At 44.9% G+C, this 18,528-nt stretch overlaps 1 protein-coding gene across 1 annotated transcript in view; it reads right to left on the bottom strand.

The window, feature by feature from the left end:
• Positions 1 to 17,500, bottom strand: part of DENND2D (DENN domain containing 2D) — a 52,321-nt gene extending 34,821 nt beyond the window's left edge. Inside the window, exons 1-3 of the mRNA XM_081946983.1 lie at positions 17,164 to 17,500; positions 4,704 to 4,882; positions 1,199 to 1,311 (exon numbers count right to left, since the gene is read on the bottom strand). Coding sequence (XP_081803109.1) covers positions 1,199 to 1,311; positions 4,704 to 4,882; positions 17,164 to 17,227 — 356 coding nt within the window. The 5' untranslated portion in view covers positions 17,228 to 17,500. The remainder of the gene's footprint in view (positions 1 to 1,198; positions 1,312 to 4,703; positions 4,883 to 17,163) is intronic.
• Positions 17,501 to 18,528: the final 1,028 nt, after the last annotated feature.

Genomic DNA, 18,528 nt, shown 5'->3' on the forward strand with positions numbered 1-18,528 from the left:
CTTTTGAACTGTTAGGTTGGCACAAGCTGGGACAAGTAATGGGAGCTCACTCCGTTATGCAGAGCTAGGGATTCGAACCGCCAAACTGCCAACCTTTCTGATCAACAAGCTCAGCATCTTAGCCACTGAGCCACTGTGTCCTTCAATTGGGACTACCATACCAAAATTTCCCAAGAAGGCCATTCTGATTGATTGTAAGGATTTTTAAGCCTATTCACAGTCAGAGATTGCCCAACCATGTATAGTTAAAGCTCAGAAAAAGAAATCTCTAGGAACATTAACTTACTATAATTACCAATTCAAATTCCCTTTGTGGTGCCCAGAGCAGTGTACGAAAAAGCACACTAAACCATCTATTTACAAAACAACACCAAAACCCATTTAATCACCAAACTATTCAATGGAATTCATTTTAAAAAGCTCCCTTGAAACACAATAGAAATATGCCTACTTAAAATAAAATTCCATTAAAGCAGCCTATTTCCTCCTCAGCTGGCATCTTTGGGAGGGTTGCAGATCATCCCAAAGTGCTGCTCCTGAACATAAGATTGCAACCTTTTTCTCCTCCAAAGTGCCATTTGTACTTGGGGATTCAGAACACTCTATTTACTACATACAGGAAGCCACCAAATTAGCATTTGGCTGAAGATCTTCAAAAACAAGAGTGGGAAAGTTGCCGAATTTGCTTGCTGAAGTCAGATAAATTTTCTCAAACAAGCTGTACTGGAAAACTCAAGAATAATAATTCTTCATAAAAAAGGGAGGGAAGAGATCCAAAGTACATACCGATTTAAACAAGTACCATTTGTTTCAGTGGTGGGATTCACTTACCTTCCCTACCGGTTCGCAAATGTGAGTCCATGGTGCGCATGCTCACCACCTTCTGCACATATGCCAAAGGTCACGCATTACGTTGGGGCGGGTGGGCGGAGCCTCCCTCATCCGCCGCTACCAGTTCGCCCAAACTGGAGACAACCGGCTGAATACCACCTCTGATTTGTTTACTCAAGTATCATATATTTATTCCACGCAGTGGAATAAAGGTACAATCATTCTCAACTGATTGTTACATAGAAATGAGGAAAATGAGACCGTTGTTTTTGTTTGCTTTTGTTTTGATGGCATTCAACATTAGGTATACTTGGTCTCTTGTAAGACAGTTCTACAACCTTGTTGCGTACTATCCCAGGACAGTTACCTCTTATACTCCATGAGGGGTGCCCATTCATTACCATTTGGGAAACAGAACAAGGGAATGGCCTGAAGCAACCTTTCCTCTTCTTCACGCTGCCCTCTCAGTAGATTCTCACGCTGAAACACAAAGCAGAAAGTAGATAGAATAAAGTTGTAAGGGAAACATTTTTGCATGTGTACCTTCGACTCAGTGTTGATTCCTGAAAGTGCCTGGACAAGTCCCTGTAGTTTTGCCAAGATTTTGAAAATGGTTTGCCATTGCCTGCTTTCTAGGGCTGAGAGGAAGTGACTGGCTGAAGGTGACCCAACTGGCTTTGTGCCTAAGGCAGAACTAGAATTCACAGTCATCTGGTTCCATGCCTTAACCATTACACTAGACTAGTACTTCCCTTATGACTTAATTAAAAAAAAACTATGTCTGGGTTAGTTAGAGATGCAAAAGTGAAAAACCACAAGTAAAGAAGTGTCCGCTAACATCGCTTACTTACAGATTTGTATTTAATTGTGTACTAATGTATAACTATTTTTGGAGACTTGAAATAAGGCTCAAGGTCATCCACTTTTGTCAGGACTAATGTCAGAAACAAAACTTTCAGTTCTTTTAAACAGATAATGTAAAATTATAAGATAATATTCATAAATCACTTTTTACATTCTCAATTGACATTCAATAATCATTATTAGCAATATGTAGGCAAATATTTTTTATAACTTCTTTTCCAAATTCATGGTTCAACAAGAAAATATTTTTAATCTCCATATAATGAATATTGGTCTGTCTTTAAAAAATATGATTGTCTCTAAGAAGAAACAAAAACTGGTATTATATTTTTAGACTCCTTAGTGGTAAAGTAGATGTTTTGTGGGGGGGAAATCCAATTTACACTCTGGCATTTCCAAATAAATATCAAACATTAATTAAATACACTGTGATATTTCCCAGATGTATATTTAATAATTTTCTCCTTCTGTCATGTTAAAAATTACAATCTGATTTTAGTGTTTGGAAGCTCATGAAGGTCACTTCCAAGTGTCTTTCTGGAGGCTACATGCAATCCCAATGCTGTGGGCCTCTGACATAGAAGGTAAACGGAAAATACCAAACACAATAGTACTTAAACTTGTATACCGCTTTACAGTGTTTTACAGCCCTCTCTAAGCAAAAGATCTGAAAGCTGCTTCTATTCAGAATAAACATTACTATTTTGACAATGTGATTCAGTATACAGCTTCCTAGACCCCATACACATACAATCTGGTTTTTGCTCAACACTAAGCAGGGTTTTACTAAAGGAAAAAAACAGTAAAGGACTTGCAGAAATTTAGACGTGCTCCTACATACCTTTCCTTCTATGTGCACCCAATAATGAAGCAGAACTTCATTTAAAGAAACCTTCTCCTCATCAGAATGTAAACAGATCTAGGGATTTCCCTGTTTGCAGCTAACCACAGCACAAAGATATCTAACAATATCTTTTTCAGAGGCCCCTTAATATTGCCAGTATAGTGTTTTATCTCAGCCCTTGATTGACATAATCGTAAATCGGCATTAGTTTATTTTCCTTATTACTCCAACTTTGTCCAAGGACAGCTTTAAGATATATAAAATCCACTAGACTTTGTCACTCCTTCCTTTGAAAAGAAATCAACAATGTGGAAAAGAAGAAGAAGAAGCAGGGCAGGTTCAGCAATGGAAAAACTAAATTAGAACTCATTAGAACGACTACTGACCTCCGCTCCTTCCACCGGAAACTCAAAACCCACCTGTTTCATCTAGCCGGCCTGGCCTAATTCCAGCTTTCCCTCCTCAGTTTGTTTTTTAAATTTTATGGTTTGGTTTTAAGGTTTAAGTTTTTAATTCTTATAAATTTGTACAGGGGATATTTAATTCAATTTTAGTTATGTATATTATTGAGTGTATGGTTTTTAAATTTGTACCTGTACACTGCCCCGAGTCCCTTCGGGGAGAGGGGGCGGTCTAGAAGTTTAATAAATTAAATTAAATTAAAATGTCATTGTGTTATACTTTCTGTAGGTTGAAAGGTGGATGAGTTGAATTTCAGCTCAATAATAGGGAAAAGCTTCTAACTTGATTATTAATCTAAGCGACAGATGCTGCATTTGATGCTTCCAAAGAACATCTTAGGAGCAAGGTCATACCCGTAGTAAGACATTTAAGAGCACCTGCTCAGGAAAGAAAGAGCAGTGGAACAACAGATTTCATCTTAAGCATCTTGTATTCACATCTGGTGGTTTTGGTGGCTTGCGTCATTTCGCAGCCAGTTGCACTAAGGCAAGATAGATTTTTATGATATTCTTAAGACTCAATCTTATACTTCCTCTTGTTACACAGGCTGACTGATGAAAATATATAGTCAAATAAAATGAAGCTGCTGCACTATGAAAGGGAACCATATGAAGCAAAGCCACAAAGCAAAAGAGAAGATGATGAGGCCCAGATGATCAAAAATAGAAAATAAAAGACACAGATTCTAACTAAGGAGGGATTACTTTGGGGGAACACGCAATTAGACCAACACAACCTAAGCTTTAGCAGACATCCATGCATTTTTTTTTGTTAGAGGACATATATATTTCATGTAGTCTCAAATAAGACAAACTGTTTGGCCATTGCAATATTGGTGCCTTCTTTATATCTACGTCTGCTAAAGGTTGTCCTGCAAAAGGTTTCTTAATTTTATCTATCTAGATTCTAGAAGCTCTGACATCAATCAATCACTCTCCCTTAATGCCTTGAGGTAGGCCCTAATAAGGTAAAGGTTCCCCTCGCACAGATGTGCTAGTCGTTCCCAACTCTAGGGAGCGGTGCTCATGCCCTTTTCAAAGCTGAAGATCCAGCGCTGTCCGAAGATGTTTCCATGGTCATGTGGTTGGCATGACTAAATGCCAAAGGCACATGGAACGCTGTTACCTTCCCACCAAAGGTGGTCCCTATTTTTCTTCTTGCATTTTTTATGTGTTTTCGAACTGCCAAGTTGGTAGAAGTTGGGACAAGCTCAGTCCATTACGTGGCGCTAGGGATTTGAACTGCTGACCTTTCTGATTGACAAGCTCAGTGTCTTAGCCACTGAGCCACAGTGTCCCTTAAAGGCCTTAATAGCAGGTACTAATTTGGATTTATTCCATGTTGTCCTTCAGCACTGCTCTAGGCATCTCTTCAGCCATTTCATCTCCTTCAACTTATTGATAAACTCCAAAGCACCACAAAATGGTAGACAGCATCACTTACTGAGATGTACCACTGAGTATCATCCACACACTCATGAAATCTTATCCCATGATGAGGGATAATCTCACCCAGAAGCTTCACATAGATGTTAAAAAGTGGAGAGAGAACACTGGATGAAATGAAATTGGGGCACAGACAGCCATGGTTTTTTGCTCCAGGTTTTACCACATATTTATCTCTGAGAAATATTTGAAAGGCCCCTTTCCTCACAATGTTCTAATTTCTACACATGATGAAATCATTATGTTCAATACCTTACCTTTGGAAATTGATAGGTAATCTTGGGCTCATAATTTCCCTTTGTGTCCCTTTTAAGTGAGACCACAACCAGGTATTCAAAAAATGGGTGTCCAGCTGAATAAGAAAAACTGCTTCCTTGTTTCAGCCTTACATCAGCACCAGATTTGCTTTCGGTAGGATTTGCGTCCTGGGAGTCACCTGTAATGCAAAACAATAGCAACGCTATCACTTATAATTTGAGAAACGTAAAATGTAGAAATCTTGGCGAAGATCAGACAGACATTCCATGTCAAGGAAAGAGAATTATCTGCCTTGAAATAAATGCTTCTAAAGGTAGCAAACTGAAACCATTCCTCACCATTTTAGAACCTATCTGCTACCTATAGACACATGCAAGGCTTGCCTTCTTGTGCATAAACATTTGCCCTAGCTTCTATTAGCAATGCATAGCTAGCAAACATTTATAACTATCAGGCACATTAACAGTAGCCTCACCTCCCATCCCTTATTATCTGTTGTTGCACACATCCTCAGTCTTTATATAAAATGTCCCCAAGAAAGCTTTGATTATCTGAACCATCTGCTCACAATTTTTGTATTAGGGTTCCTGCCCTCTACACTGACACCTGGTCTCTTAAATGCCTTCACTGACATCCACTTGGCAGGTAGATACTACATAAACATCTCTTGCTTCCTTCAGGCTTTCCTTGAATGGATGCTGTTATTTCTATGGTGGCAATTGTTCATTAAAGTCGTTTTCAACTTTGTTTAATTGCATTTACCTACCACTGTCTAGTAAGAATCAGAAAATCATTATAAATCTTTATCCATGGATCAGAAAGGAAGAAAAGAAAGAGCAGAACAGAACGACCGTTGACTTACCTGAACGGTCCTTCTATGTGCGCTGCGAGGGGAATCCAAGCATGGGTTAACTTTGTCCATTAGCCTAGAGACTGAGTTATGTAAATTAGATGACCACGCCTCCTCTGCCTGGAAGATTCAGTTTTGTACGAAGGACAACCGTTGGAGATGTGAGTCAAGGCCAATCACGACTGCAGTCGGTAGGTATCAATAAGTCACGTCCAGAATAAAGTCACGTCCAGAATAAGAGTAGTCAGAAATCAGAGTTCAAAGGAGACCCGGACCAGCTCAAACTGCGGGTGGGATTGGATTCCCCTCGCAGCGCACATAGAAGGACCGTTCAGGTAAGTCAACGGTCGTTCTCCTGTGCGCTGCTTGGGGAATCCAAGCATGGGACATGCCAGAGCAGTAGACCTAAGGGCGGGAAGCAGGCTGGTCAGGGCCCGCAGAGGAGGCGAGCACCTGTTGCAGCACACACCGCCCAAAGGATGCTTCGGCTGAAGCGTATGAGTCCACTTTGTAGTGTCTAATGAATGGAGATGGCGACGACCAAGTAGCCGCTCTGCAAATGTCCTCAACCGAAGCCTGAGTGGCCCAGGCCGCTGTTGTAGCTGCGCTCCTGGTGGAGTGAGGAGTAATACGCCTGGGAGCCGGCTGGGATTGAGAGTCATAAGCGAGCGCAATGCATGCCTTTAGCCAACGCCCGATGGTGTTAGACGAGACTTTCTGTCCCATGGAGGAAGGTTGGAAAGAGACAAAGAGTGCCTCTGACTTGCGAAATACTGCCGTGCGCTTCACATAGCGACGAAGGGTTCTCCGAACATCCAGGTGATGCCACTGCCGCTCCTGTGGATGGGAAGGTTGCGGACAAAAGTCTGGGAGAATAAGCTCCTGTGCCCTGTGAAACAAGGTATTGACCTTGGGCAAGAAGGACGGGTCTAAACGGAGGACCACTCTGTTGGGATGGAATATGCATAGGTCAGGCCGAATTGAGAGAGCGGCTAGTTCTGAGACTCTCCTGGCAGACGTAATGGCCACTAGGAATGCCGTCTTAAGTGTGAGCAGGCGGAGGCTGATAGAGCGGATGGGCTCAAAGGGTGAGGATGTAAGCGCCCTGAGCACCAACGGAAGGTCCCAGGTAGGATAACGGTGGACAGTCTGAGGCCGAATGTTGGCAGCGCCCTTTAGAAAGGCCTTGACCCGTGCGTGTTGAGTCAAGGGGCGGGCCCGACCGCCGCTAAGGACTGTGGACAGAGCGGCGACCTGACGGCGTAGAGTGTTGGGTGCCAATCCCTTTTCTAGGCCCGTTTGCAAGAATTCAAGTACCTGTGGAACCGACGCTCTGACCGGAGTGATGGAATTGCAATGGCACCACCTGCAGAAGGCCTGCCAGGTGGCCTCATAAATGCGAGTGGTGGATGGCCTGCGGGCCGCTTGAATGGTGTCGATAACTCTGTTGAAGAAATGAAGACCGGTTAACATAGCCCGCTCACGTGCCACACAGCTAACTGCAACAGCTGGGGGTGCGGATGGATGAGAGCCCCCTGGTTGAGCTGGATCTGGTTGTCCGGGATGCGCCAGGGGTGGCCGATTGACAGATGGACGAGATCGGCGTACCAGGGACGGCGAGGCCACATTGGCGCCACTAGCAGGACTTCCGCTTGTTCCGAGATTACTTTCTGGATGACCAGTGGAAGAATCGGTAGAGGCGGGAATGCGTACAGGAGACCGGGCGGCCAGGGGCTGCGTAGAGCATCCGTGCCCTCCGCCCCCTGAGTCCGGAACCTGGTGTAGAAGTGAGATGTCTGGGCATTGCAGGGCTGGGCAAAAAGATCCACCTCCAGTGTGCCGAATCAGTGAGCTAGCTCCTGGAAGAGGGTGGGGTGGAGCTGCCACTCTGCCTGGTCGACCGTTGATCGGCTCAACCAATCCGCCTGCGTATTGGAGTCGCCCGAAATGTGCTCCGCCTTCAGTGACAGTAGTCTGGCTTCCGCCCAATGATGTAACCTCTCCGCCTCCAACATGAGGGCCTTGGAGCGGGTGCCCCCCTGACGATTTATGTGGGCCTTGGAGGCCACATTGTCCGTCAGGATTAATATGTGGTTGTGTGACACAATGTCCCTGAATTCCAGTAGGGCCAGCCGAATGGCCCGCAACTCCAGCCAGTTGATGCTGTTGTTGAGTTCCTGGCTCGACCATCGGCCCTGCGCTACACGATCCAAGGCATGAGCTCCCCACCCATAAAGACTGGCATCTGTTGTCACCTGGATGCGGTCTGGCTCTTTGAATGGACTCCCCCTGAGAAGTTTGGAGGAAGTCCACCACCGGAGGGACTGGAGTGGCTTGGGTGGTAAGCGCACCTTGGTCTGGGTGTGACTTGTGTGAGCTCTCTGGAAGGGGAGCAGGAACCACTGGAGAGGGCGAGAGTGGAACCGGGCCCAGGGGACCACATCGATGCACGATATCATCTTCCCGAGTAATTGGGAGAGAGTGGCCAGAGGTATGAGTCTTTGAGATGTTATGCGACTCACCAGAGCGTGGATACTCTGTCATCTGTCCTGGGACAGGAACACTTCGCACGTCCTGGAGTTGATGATCGTGCCCAGGTGAAGCAACGACGTGGTTGGTTGCAGGTGGCTTTTGGCGAGGTTCAGGACAAACCCGTGGCATCGCAGAGTGTCCGCCAGGTCCTGTAACGCCTGGGCATGAGTTGTTGAAAGAAGCAGGATATCATCCAGATAACAGTTGACCCGTATGGGAACTGTACGAAGCGAGGCCGCCACCACTGCGAGGAGTTTGGTAAACGTGCGAGGGGCCGATGATAGGCCGAAGGGCAGGGCCTGATATTGGAAATGGCGGCCTGCATAGTGGAAACGTAGAAACCTCCTGTGGGCCTGATGTATCGGCACATGGAGGTACGCTTCCTTTATATCGACCAATGTCATCAGGTCGCCCTGGCGTATGGATGCTAAGATGCTCTTGAGGGATTGCATCTTGAATTTTTGGTATTTTATGAACAGATTGAGCCGTTTCAAATCGAGGATGGCCCGCCATCCTCCCGAGCTTTTGGGGACTAGAAACAAGATTGAATAAAATCCTAGCCCCTCCTGCCCTTTTGGAACCTGCTCTATTGCCTCGATGGATAGGAGGTGTTGTATTTCTGCGTCCATGAGACGTCTTTTCTCCTGACACCTGGGTACAGGGCAACGGATAAAGCGTCTTGGGGGGAGGGACAGAAACTCCAGAGTGAGGCCCTGCCTCACTACTTAAAGGGCCCAGGCGTCGGATGTGGTCTCCGCCCATTGATGAGCGTAGGCCAGAAGCCGAGCGCCTATGGCCCCTTCCCTGTGGGAGTCACCGGTACCTCCGAAAGGACCGGTTGCCACCCCCACGAAATGGCCGCCTGGTCTGAGCCTGTGGTTGGGACTGCTGGCGGCCTCTATCCCTAGATCCGAAACGGTCCTGGCTCCTATCCTGAGATTGGTTAAAATTCCTGTTATACTGGGGAACGTATGGAGTGGTCGTAAAACCGGAGTCCCCTGCCCTGAAGTTTTGGCATCTGTTATATGGTTGCTGTCTCCTGTCATTGCGTCTGGCAGTGGAAGGGAGGACCTTACGCTTGTCCCTAGTCTCGATAAGGATAGGGTCAAGGACAGACCCAAACAGGGCCTCACCCTTGAAGGGCGTGGAAGCCAGGCGCCACTTTGAACGTATGTCCGCCTGCCAATGACGAAGCCATAGCAGGCGACGAGATACTACATTAGAAACTACGGCTCGGGATGCAAATTTGGCTGCATTGAGAGTGGCATCCGCTGAAAATTCCAGGGCCGCCATTAATTTTGTGACATCCTGGTGCAGTCTCATGTCTTCAGGGGCAAGCCTAGCCTGCAACTGCCTGAGCCAGACCAAAGATGTTCGGTTGAAGAAAGACGCCGCAGAAGCGGCGCGTAGGGCCCAGGCCGCGGCTTGATGTGTTTTACGAATGACCATTTCAGCCTTGCGGTCCTCAGCTTTCAATCCCTCAGAAATCTCTGAGGGAATGAGTGCTGGGGAAGCCAGAGCCGCAATGGGCGCATCCACGGAAGGAAATTGAAGGATCTTTTCCAATTCCGGGGTGGAGATATATATTTTTTTGTCCCCATTGCTAGGAGGGGCTACAGCCGTGGGTTGCGCCCACTGCTTCTGAATAACATCGCTAAAGAGTTTGGGACAGGGAATAACTTCCTGTTCCGAGACCTGTTCTGCGAACAGGTGCTCAGTGGCATCCAATCCCACAGCTGTACTATCCTGGGTGGTGGGGCCACCCATGTTAGTGGTAGCCTTGGCCTTAAATAATAAAGATTTAAACAAGGTTGGGCAAAATAACCCCGAGGAAGGTTGGTCCAATGGTATGCCCTCATCATCGGATAATTCAATATCCAACACCTCGCCCTCCTCCACCAAGGCCGATTCCTCACTGTAGTCTGAGGGTAAGGGTGAGGAGGGTTGGGCCTGGGAAGTAGAAAAATCCCTAGGCGCTACTGGAGCCCTGGGGGTGTTGGTTCTACGATGTAACTCTGCATCCACACCTTTTGAGATGGCATCAGAGATCATGCGGTAAAGATCTGGGGGAAGGCCCAGTTCCTGGCCCTCCGCAGGCCTGAGGCCTGCAGCCGTGGGTGTAAAGGTTGCAGAAGGCCCAGCGCTGGATTGGGCCGAAGCCATGCCCTCTTCTGGTAAAATCGGGGGAGAATGGCCCCCCCAATTCCCCCTCCTCAGATGCCAGGGCCTGTGGTAAGGGGAGGTCCGGAGACCAGCCCCGATTGCCAGGCGAATGCGGGGGAGAACGCGATGTAGGCCTCTGAGGGGCTAGCACCGGAGGCGAGGCATTGACCCCCCTGGGGGCCCTGGATGCTGCCCTAGGTCTGTCCCTGCGCCTACCCACCCTGGAGGGAACATCCGCCTCGGATTCAGATCGGGCCACATTGGTGGTGTTTACAATACCTCCCGAATTAGTGGATTCTGCCATACTAAAGCCGAATGAAATGAAAGGCTCAATCTCCTCACAAAAGACCTTAGCGAAGGCAAGTAGTAGCACTGAGAAGCAGCTGCAACGATCTATCTCTAGCCGAGCGAACCAGGCAAGTGAGAGAAATGGGAGAGAGCCGTTGACGCAGCGTCGCTTATTAGGCGGGAAAGGAGGCTCCGCCTTCCTTTCCCCCTGTAAAAGCGCGCGAAGAAAGCAAACAAAATGGCGCCTGCTATTTAGGCGGGACTTTTAAATATGCAGCTTGACTGCAGCGCTCTGTAAACAGAAGCGGAGAGCAGCGACATTCACCAGGCAACGATGGCAAAGGGCTCGGGAGAAAGATCTCACTTCGCAAAGTGGATCGCTCCCTTAAAGGCGCGGCGCGGGGCGGCGAACCGACCCCTGGGCACGGCAATGCGGCTAAAGAGGCGGCGAACCAGCCTCTAGTACAGCCGGAGGAGTTAACAGCGTTTTCTTGCTGTGCGATCTTTGCCGGTAAGATTAAACAGCGAGCGTCTTGTGCTGGGCTGCTGATTGCACGCTCTGCTCTATTTCTAAATGATCTAAAAGTAAATCCAGGCTTGGAGGAATCCAAAATTTTAGTTACCTTGTCAATTAGTCTAGAGAGATTAGAATTGCGTCTCTTCAGGCTGGACTGAGTTAAAAAACTGAATCTTCCAGGCAGAGGAGGCGTGGTCATCTAATTTACATAACTCAGTCTCTAGGCTAATGGACAAAGTTAACCCATGCTTGGATTCCCCAAGCAGCGCACAGGAGAACAAGAGTCATCTTGTGTAAAAGTTTAATAAACAAAAAAATAAATAATATGTATATATAAATGCAAAGAAGTTAGTCAAATAATAATTACAGATAATGACTGCATGAGGCTGCATGAGGCAATGTAACTTTTGCCAATAGTTGAATTCTAATGCCTGAAAAGGGGGGGGGGAATCAAGCTTTAAATATACAAGGCGTGTAGAGGAAAATCCCTTCTGTGTTTGCTTTAGACAGCTGATTCTATAGACAAAGAAGGGTGAAACGTCATTACCAAAGCAAAAACAAATCTGGGAGAAGAAAGAACACATTTCCAAGCTGCCATGTAATCAAGTCAGCACCCTTGTACATCTTGTACATCAGCTGCATTTGAAAAACATGCTAAGGCTATAAGCCACCCTTAATTAACTACTTTGATTGTGGCTATTGGGCATGCTCAGCACAGACCAACCAATTATATTATAGCTTTTAATAGCACGGTTTATTTCACACAACACACTAATGGCTATTTTGCTCAAGACATTAGAAAAATATAAATTAAACATATAAATATTATCTGAAATCTGTGTTTGAACCAAATGTGGTTGTTAAGACTCAATTATTTGAACCGAATATAGTTGAACAAAATATAGTTGCCCACTTGTTTCTCTATTCTATGTAATGTCAGTGAAAACCCTCCAATTAGAACTTTAGAATAATTTAAATATTGACAGCATGGCCCCATAGATTGATGCTATCGAAATCAACTAAATATTTCCTTTTGGTTAGTGAGGAAATACCAAAATAAGAGGAAGGAAGGAGCAGAATTTACAATGAATTTTTAAAAGACAAAAGCTCTGTTCATCAAAATTGCATTCAAGATAGGAGTTAAAAAACTATTGCTTTATGATTTGTAGTATAGACAGAAAATATGCTACTTCCAAGATACATTTCCAATGGTATGCTAAATTATAATTTGTAGTTCATAAAATTAAAGTCAAGCTTAGTAAGGTACTTATAAAGCCCAGTTTGGAGAACTGCACCTCTACAAATGTTTATACTTCCCAAATTATTACAACTTTTTTAGATATAGCCGTGTCTTTAACCCAGAAAAATCCTAATAGCATGTAAAAATTATTTAGAAAAAGTGTATTCCAAAATAAAAGTTACGTATAAATATAAAATTATTGTAGCGTAATATCTCAAAAGGAGGGAGATTTTCTAATGTACTGTATGATTTAGTTGAAACTTCTATTACTTTGAAATATAAGCTTAAAAATCAGGAGGGGGGCGGGGGAATCAGAAAAACAAATGTGATCTGAAGAATCACATTCCTATTGGATATATCAGGATATAACCTTATTTCACAATAAAATAGACCTAAAATGTTCTGAAGAGGGCTTGTAAAGTTCCTTCTTAAATTGCACAACTGAAATCTGCAAAAATGCCACCAAATATGAATACTGTCTTCTTTGTCACTATTGGGCAACATTCTTTTTTAGTTAAAGATAAAGAAGAGAATTGCCACTGCCCCAAGATCTACATCCAATCTTTTTCTTACCATGACTAGCTGGGGAAGAATGGGAAACAAACGTGTGTGTGTGTGTGTGATGGTTACTTTAGTGCTAATTCTCACATCCCCCTGGGTGTTCATTCCATGGTATCAGAGAGCAAAAGCCTATGTCCAAGAGATTTCTGGACTAAAACACCTGTAGGCTTTTTTATACATTTTTGTTAATGTTTCCTCCTTCTGCGCTATAGGTAAAAAAACAAGATGTAGAACCAGCCCTGGAATTTGGGAAATCAGCAAAAGCTGCAAAACACACCCAGAGATTGCACACAAACACCCAGAGATTAATGGGCTTCTCACTTCAAAGGTTTCCACTGAAGACTTGGAATCCTGTGAGCAGTTTTGAAGTGCTATCCCATCCATCAGATGAAATGCCAGAGTCACCTCTTTCCTAATGAGGACAACAGCCTCCTGTGGAACTAATAACTTGCAAGAAACTATTGCCTCTGGTTAAGTGCACTACCCATTTTAAAGGTTGCATTTGTATTTATGTCTCCAATGATGCTCCAGCTGACAAACTAAATAACACCCTAACCATATAAACATACCCATCAGATTGCTGAGTAAAATGCTGTCTTTTAGTTCTATCCTCATGTATCAACGTAAGCAGTTGTTCTTCATAACAGCATGAATGTGGGCAGATTGAAATCCAGAGACCTTGATTATTTTTTTCCTAAACCAACTACTTCACTGTCAGCTTCATGCTATGGACATCGTTCATATGAAATGCTTCCCCCCCCCCCAAAAAAAGGGGGAGATTCAGTTGCTTTTCAGAAATACTACTATCAGCCCTTTTAATAAACAGGATCTTTTTAAGGACTATTTAGAATAATTACCTCTATTCGGGGAATTATTTGATGACAACATGAGGCCTCTTCTAAACAATATTACATCAGCTTACTCATTCCAAAATGCTGTGTCTGTTTGCCCCTTCCTTTTCTGCTTATCATGCTTTGAATAACTGGAAAAAGGGGAGGGGGGGAGAGAGAGTAGAGAAGTGGCATGCCTCCTTAGTTGTCAGTTCTATCCCCTGTAGCAGGGGCCTCCAACCTTGGCCACTTTAAACTTGGAGGACTTCAACTCCCAGAATTCCCCAGCCAGTTGAAGTCCGCCAGGCTTAAAGTTGCCAAGGTTGGAGACCCCTGTCCTGGAGTGATCACTCTGCAGCAAAAAAGACCAGAGAGCAGAAGACCCTCTTATCTTCTGCTTCTAGTAACTAGCACAAAAGGGGGTATTTTTCATCCACCACTTTTTTTTCCACCAACTCTGCTGTTACCCTATTTCTGAGACACCCCTTTTACGTATCAGTAGCCCCACATAAACGTAATGAAAACATTAAGAGGTTCTAAATTCATTCCAATTCAGAAAAATGGAAAGGGGCAAATACTTTACAGGTAGCCTTGACTTAGCCCCATTCATTTCCTAAAGATTTGAAGTTATGAGAGTTCTGAACTAAGGTACTTATGACCCATACTTGCAGTTATGGCTGTGGCAGCACCCCTGTGTCTAGTGATCAAAATTTGGGGGTTTGGCACCCCATCCAAATTTATAACAGAGGAGGGGGGTTCACTCACCCCACTCATTTATCTCCCCCGCATCTATGCCCTTTTGGCCCCCTGCTAACCTGCGCTCCACTGCCCAGCTGACCTTTGCCAATTTCTTACTCCTTCCTGCTGATGAGGAATACATGGCCTGGCTCTTCCTGAGGTAGCTGTTGGCAACGTGAGGCAGACTCCTCCAGGTCTTGGGAGAAAACCACTGGAGGGAAGAAAGCCTCACCTGGCCAGCAGGTGCCTCACAAAAAGCCAATCTGGGCACCCCTTCATCAACAGTGGAGCAAGAAGGTAAAGATCAGCTAGGGCCTTGGAGTGCAGGGCAGCAGAGGCTACTTTGGCCGGGCCAAGGGTAAGGCTAGGCTTCACCAGCACAAAAGGGCTTCCTGGTGCATCATTTATTATTTATTTATTTATTTATTTATTTATTTATTTATTTATTTATTTATTTATTTATTATTTATTATTTATTATTTATTATTTATTATTTATTATTTATTATTTATTATTTATTATTTATTATTTATTATTTATTATTTATTATTTATTATTTATTATTTATTTATTATTTATTTATTTATTTATTATTTATTTATTATTTATTTATTTATTTATTTACTGCGCTTCTAGACCGCCCCCTCTTCCAAAAGGGACTTGGGGCGGTGTACAGTCCATACAAGAAATACATCATAATATAATTAAATAACTGAACAATTAAAATTGTTAAATAGGTAGATAGGTAAATATGGAGGAGGTTAAAAAGAAAGTTAAAAAGAACTGTACAGCTGAGTAAAGTATATATAGATATAATTTTAAAACCCCTCAAAATATCACATAAATTAAATTTAAAAGCAATTCCCCTAAAATAACCAGTTAAAAATATGTCTGCCAGGAGGTAACAGTTATAATTATGCCAGGCCTGCTAATCGGAACAGGCCACTGGGGCTTTTCATGCCACTGGGGCTTTTCGTAGCCCCAGAGCTACACCACACCAGGAAACCTCTTTCTGCCATAGGAAACCCATCCTCATTCCGAGTCCAGCCCAACAGCACCGTGCAGAGGAGCTTTCTGATACATCACAGCTCGGGGGCATTTTGCAGTCCCAGATCCACAAAGCATCAAGAAGCGCTTGAGTTGCAGTGTATTCTTTTCCCAGCCTCTTAAACTCAGGCCGCAGTACCACACCACTCCTCCCCCAACTTGTGCATAACCTGCGCTGGCCCTCCCAAGGCGGCAACCCCATGCTCCTTAGCTGGGATTACCTCCACTTCCTGCTTAACTTGACGGCAATTGAGAATGCAGGGACTGCGGTCACTAAGCAATGCAGGACATCTTGCTTCAGGGCCATATCACGCGATGGAAATTCCAGTCCCCAACTGTGGTAATAAATCAAAGATTATCTGTACACAGAACTATAATCTGTGTTTGACTTTGGCTGTTACGTAAATTGCATTCAATTTGCAGGGTTGCATTAATCCAGCCATTGTGTTCTAGGCAAGAAACATTTACTTTGTGAAACAGAACAGAAAGGTGAGTTGTTAACCTGCCCCACATGCGCACTTCCTGGTTCCTGATACAAAGTTGTTATACATCTGAGGTTACTTCATACTTGACATAAAATAATCCCAGCCTAATCCCATGTTGAATGAATCAATCTGGACTCCCCAATACGCACTGTCATACACTTATTATTAATCCTTTTCAATAATGGGAACTTGAGTTTCTCAGCAAGCAACTTTGTTGAACGGCCAGTCAGCATGGAAAAATCCGGCAGTTGTCAGATCAGAGGTATTCTTAAAGGCCAGGTGTACCTTATAGCGCACATAAAAGAGGCCAAGACGTTTTACACTTTATTATTCTATAACAAAATAGAATAACCTTGCTTTAACCAAACACGTAATTAGAATTACAATCAATATCTTGCCCAAAAGCATATGGTGAAGAAGAAAAAAGCTATAATCAATTTATTTGATAAGGTCTCTTAGATCTGTTATTTTCCCTCCAACTTGATCACATTCTGTCAAAAAACAACAAGAAGTAGCTAAAGTTTGGTGAAGCGGAAACTAAGCTGCACAAAATAACCTTCGTTTCTGCATCCTGTCTCTTATTTTCTGAAAACTCAAAATCAGCTCGAATCTCTAGCTGCAAAAACAACATGTTGTCCATCTCTAAACAATTATCACAGAGACTTTTACGATCAGGTATAAAAACCCAACCTGGCAGCTTCAGAGTATTTATTTGTTGCCCGTTCACTTTCATTCATTCAGGCTTATTCCCAAAATTCCTCCTTCCAGTTTTCCCGGTTATTCCAAACGTTTCCTTCCGATTTCGTCACATGAAGTACACAAGGGACTTTCCTACCGTGAATTTATCGGAAGCATTTGGGGGGGAGAGAGAAACACCGCTCAGCGTCTGACCAGCCGTCGGGGGGGGGGGGGCGGTGGAGAGAGAATAAGGGTAGACCAGCACAAACTTGGCATGGCCGTTTCCGTCGCTCCCCCCTCCAAAAAAAGAACTTCTGCGGGGACGGCTCACCCCACGGCGCGAATTTACTAACAGGATCGGCGCGCACATTGCTCTCCCCCGAAGAGCTCGAACTCCAACAGAGCAGGGGGGAGCAGGAGCGAGGAGACCGGAGGGAGGAAGAGAAGGAGACCGAAGGCTGGGCTGGCGCCAGACTGACGGACAAGTGGGAGGAAAAGAGAGCTCGCCCGGTCCTGCCCCTTAGGCTCACCTCTCCTAGACGACCTCCGGATCAGGCTACTTCGGAAGAAGCGGACGAACCTCTCCCCCGCCATGCTGTCAGCGGCTCGCTCTCCACCGCACTGCGCTGCCGCCGTCTCGTCCGACTTAAAAACTTTTGCACCTGGGAAAAGTGAAAGCGGCGGCGGCGGCGGCAGCGGAGTCACCGGGCGGGAGGAGCCTTCGGGAGGCTGGGAAGAGGCGCGCTGCAGTTCCCGAAGGACGCGATGGGCGGAGAGCAGAAGCCTCTGGGGAAACAACACCTGAAGGACGGCCGCCTGCCAGGAAAACACCAGGCCGCCACGTGCCTCGCTTCAATTGAGACACAAGCCTGCCCGCATTGGCTGTGGCATCGTCAGGCTTTCCGGGTCGGCGCAGCTTCATTCCAGACTCACACGAGGCTTGCTCGTACATTTGTACACCGCTGCGAGTCTTTGCCTTTCCTTGTTCTACATTTATCTTTGGCCATGCTACTCGGGAGCTTTTCAGTCAGAATATGGGATATTTAAAGAAAAAAAAACCCTGCCAATTTCCTTGATATCTCACATGGCTCCTGTGGGCTGAAATGAGATTTGCCCAATTTTATTCTTTAAAATGTATTTTGTGAAAGGCACAAAATAGACTTAATTTGCCACATTCAAAGTTATAAAAAAAACTTGAATTGCACCCGACAACCTGGAGAAGTGCAATACACGTGCTAAGATCCCCTGTTTTTCTAAATCCAAGCTTTTCTTAAATAGTAAGCCAGGCATAGCAGGGCAAAATCAAACAGCTCATGGGAGATCACAAACACAAACACACACATGTGATTCCCCCGTATGTGAGCACCCCCACAAACACTGCAGGTAGTCCTCAACTTAAGACCACAATCGATGTTTATTGTTAGATACTTATTCTAACTACAGTGGTTTCCACCAAGGTCCTCTGTTCCAGCGGGAACAAAGGTTTAATCCTATTGGTGGAAGGGTCTGACAGCTCCCTATAAAAGGGCTGCTGTCAGACTCAACCTTCAATGGATTGTTCTTACTTGTACTTAATAAAGAGCTGTTGTTACTGTTGAGCCTGTGTGTGCCTATCCATTACCCAATCTAACAGTGGCAACGAGGATGGGATCAGAAGGCAACTAGGCGAACCAACTAGCTCAGCGCGGCTTCGAGCAGCCATTTTTGAGTGGCAAACTCAAAATGCCCTCAGAACACAAAATGCCCATGCACACCCCACTGACTCCATATGACTCAGTCACCGAGCACTGGGACTCGTACATGCTATGATTCAACTGCTTCTTCGAGGCAAACGACCTCATGGGCCTTTCTGAAGGCCGCAAGAAGAACATGTTCCTTGGATATTGTGGCCGGGA

This window comes from Natrix helvetica, assembly GCF_964273705.1.
Source record: "Natrix helvetica genome assembly, chromosome: 3".
NCBI lineage: Eukaryota > Metazoa > Chordata > Lepidosauria > Squamata > Natricidae > Natrix > Natrix helvetica.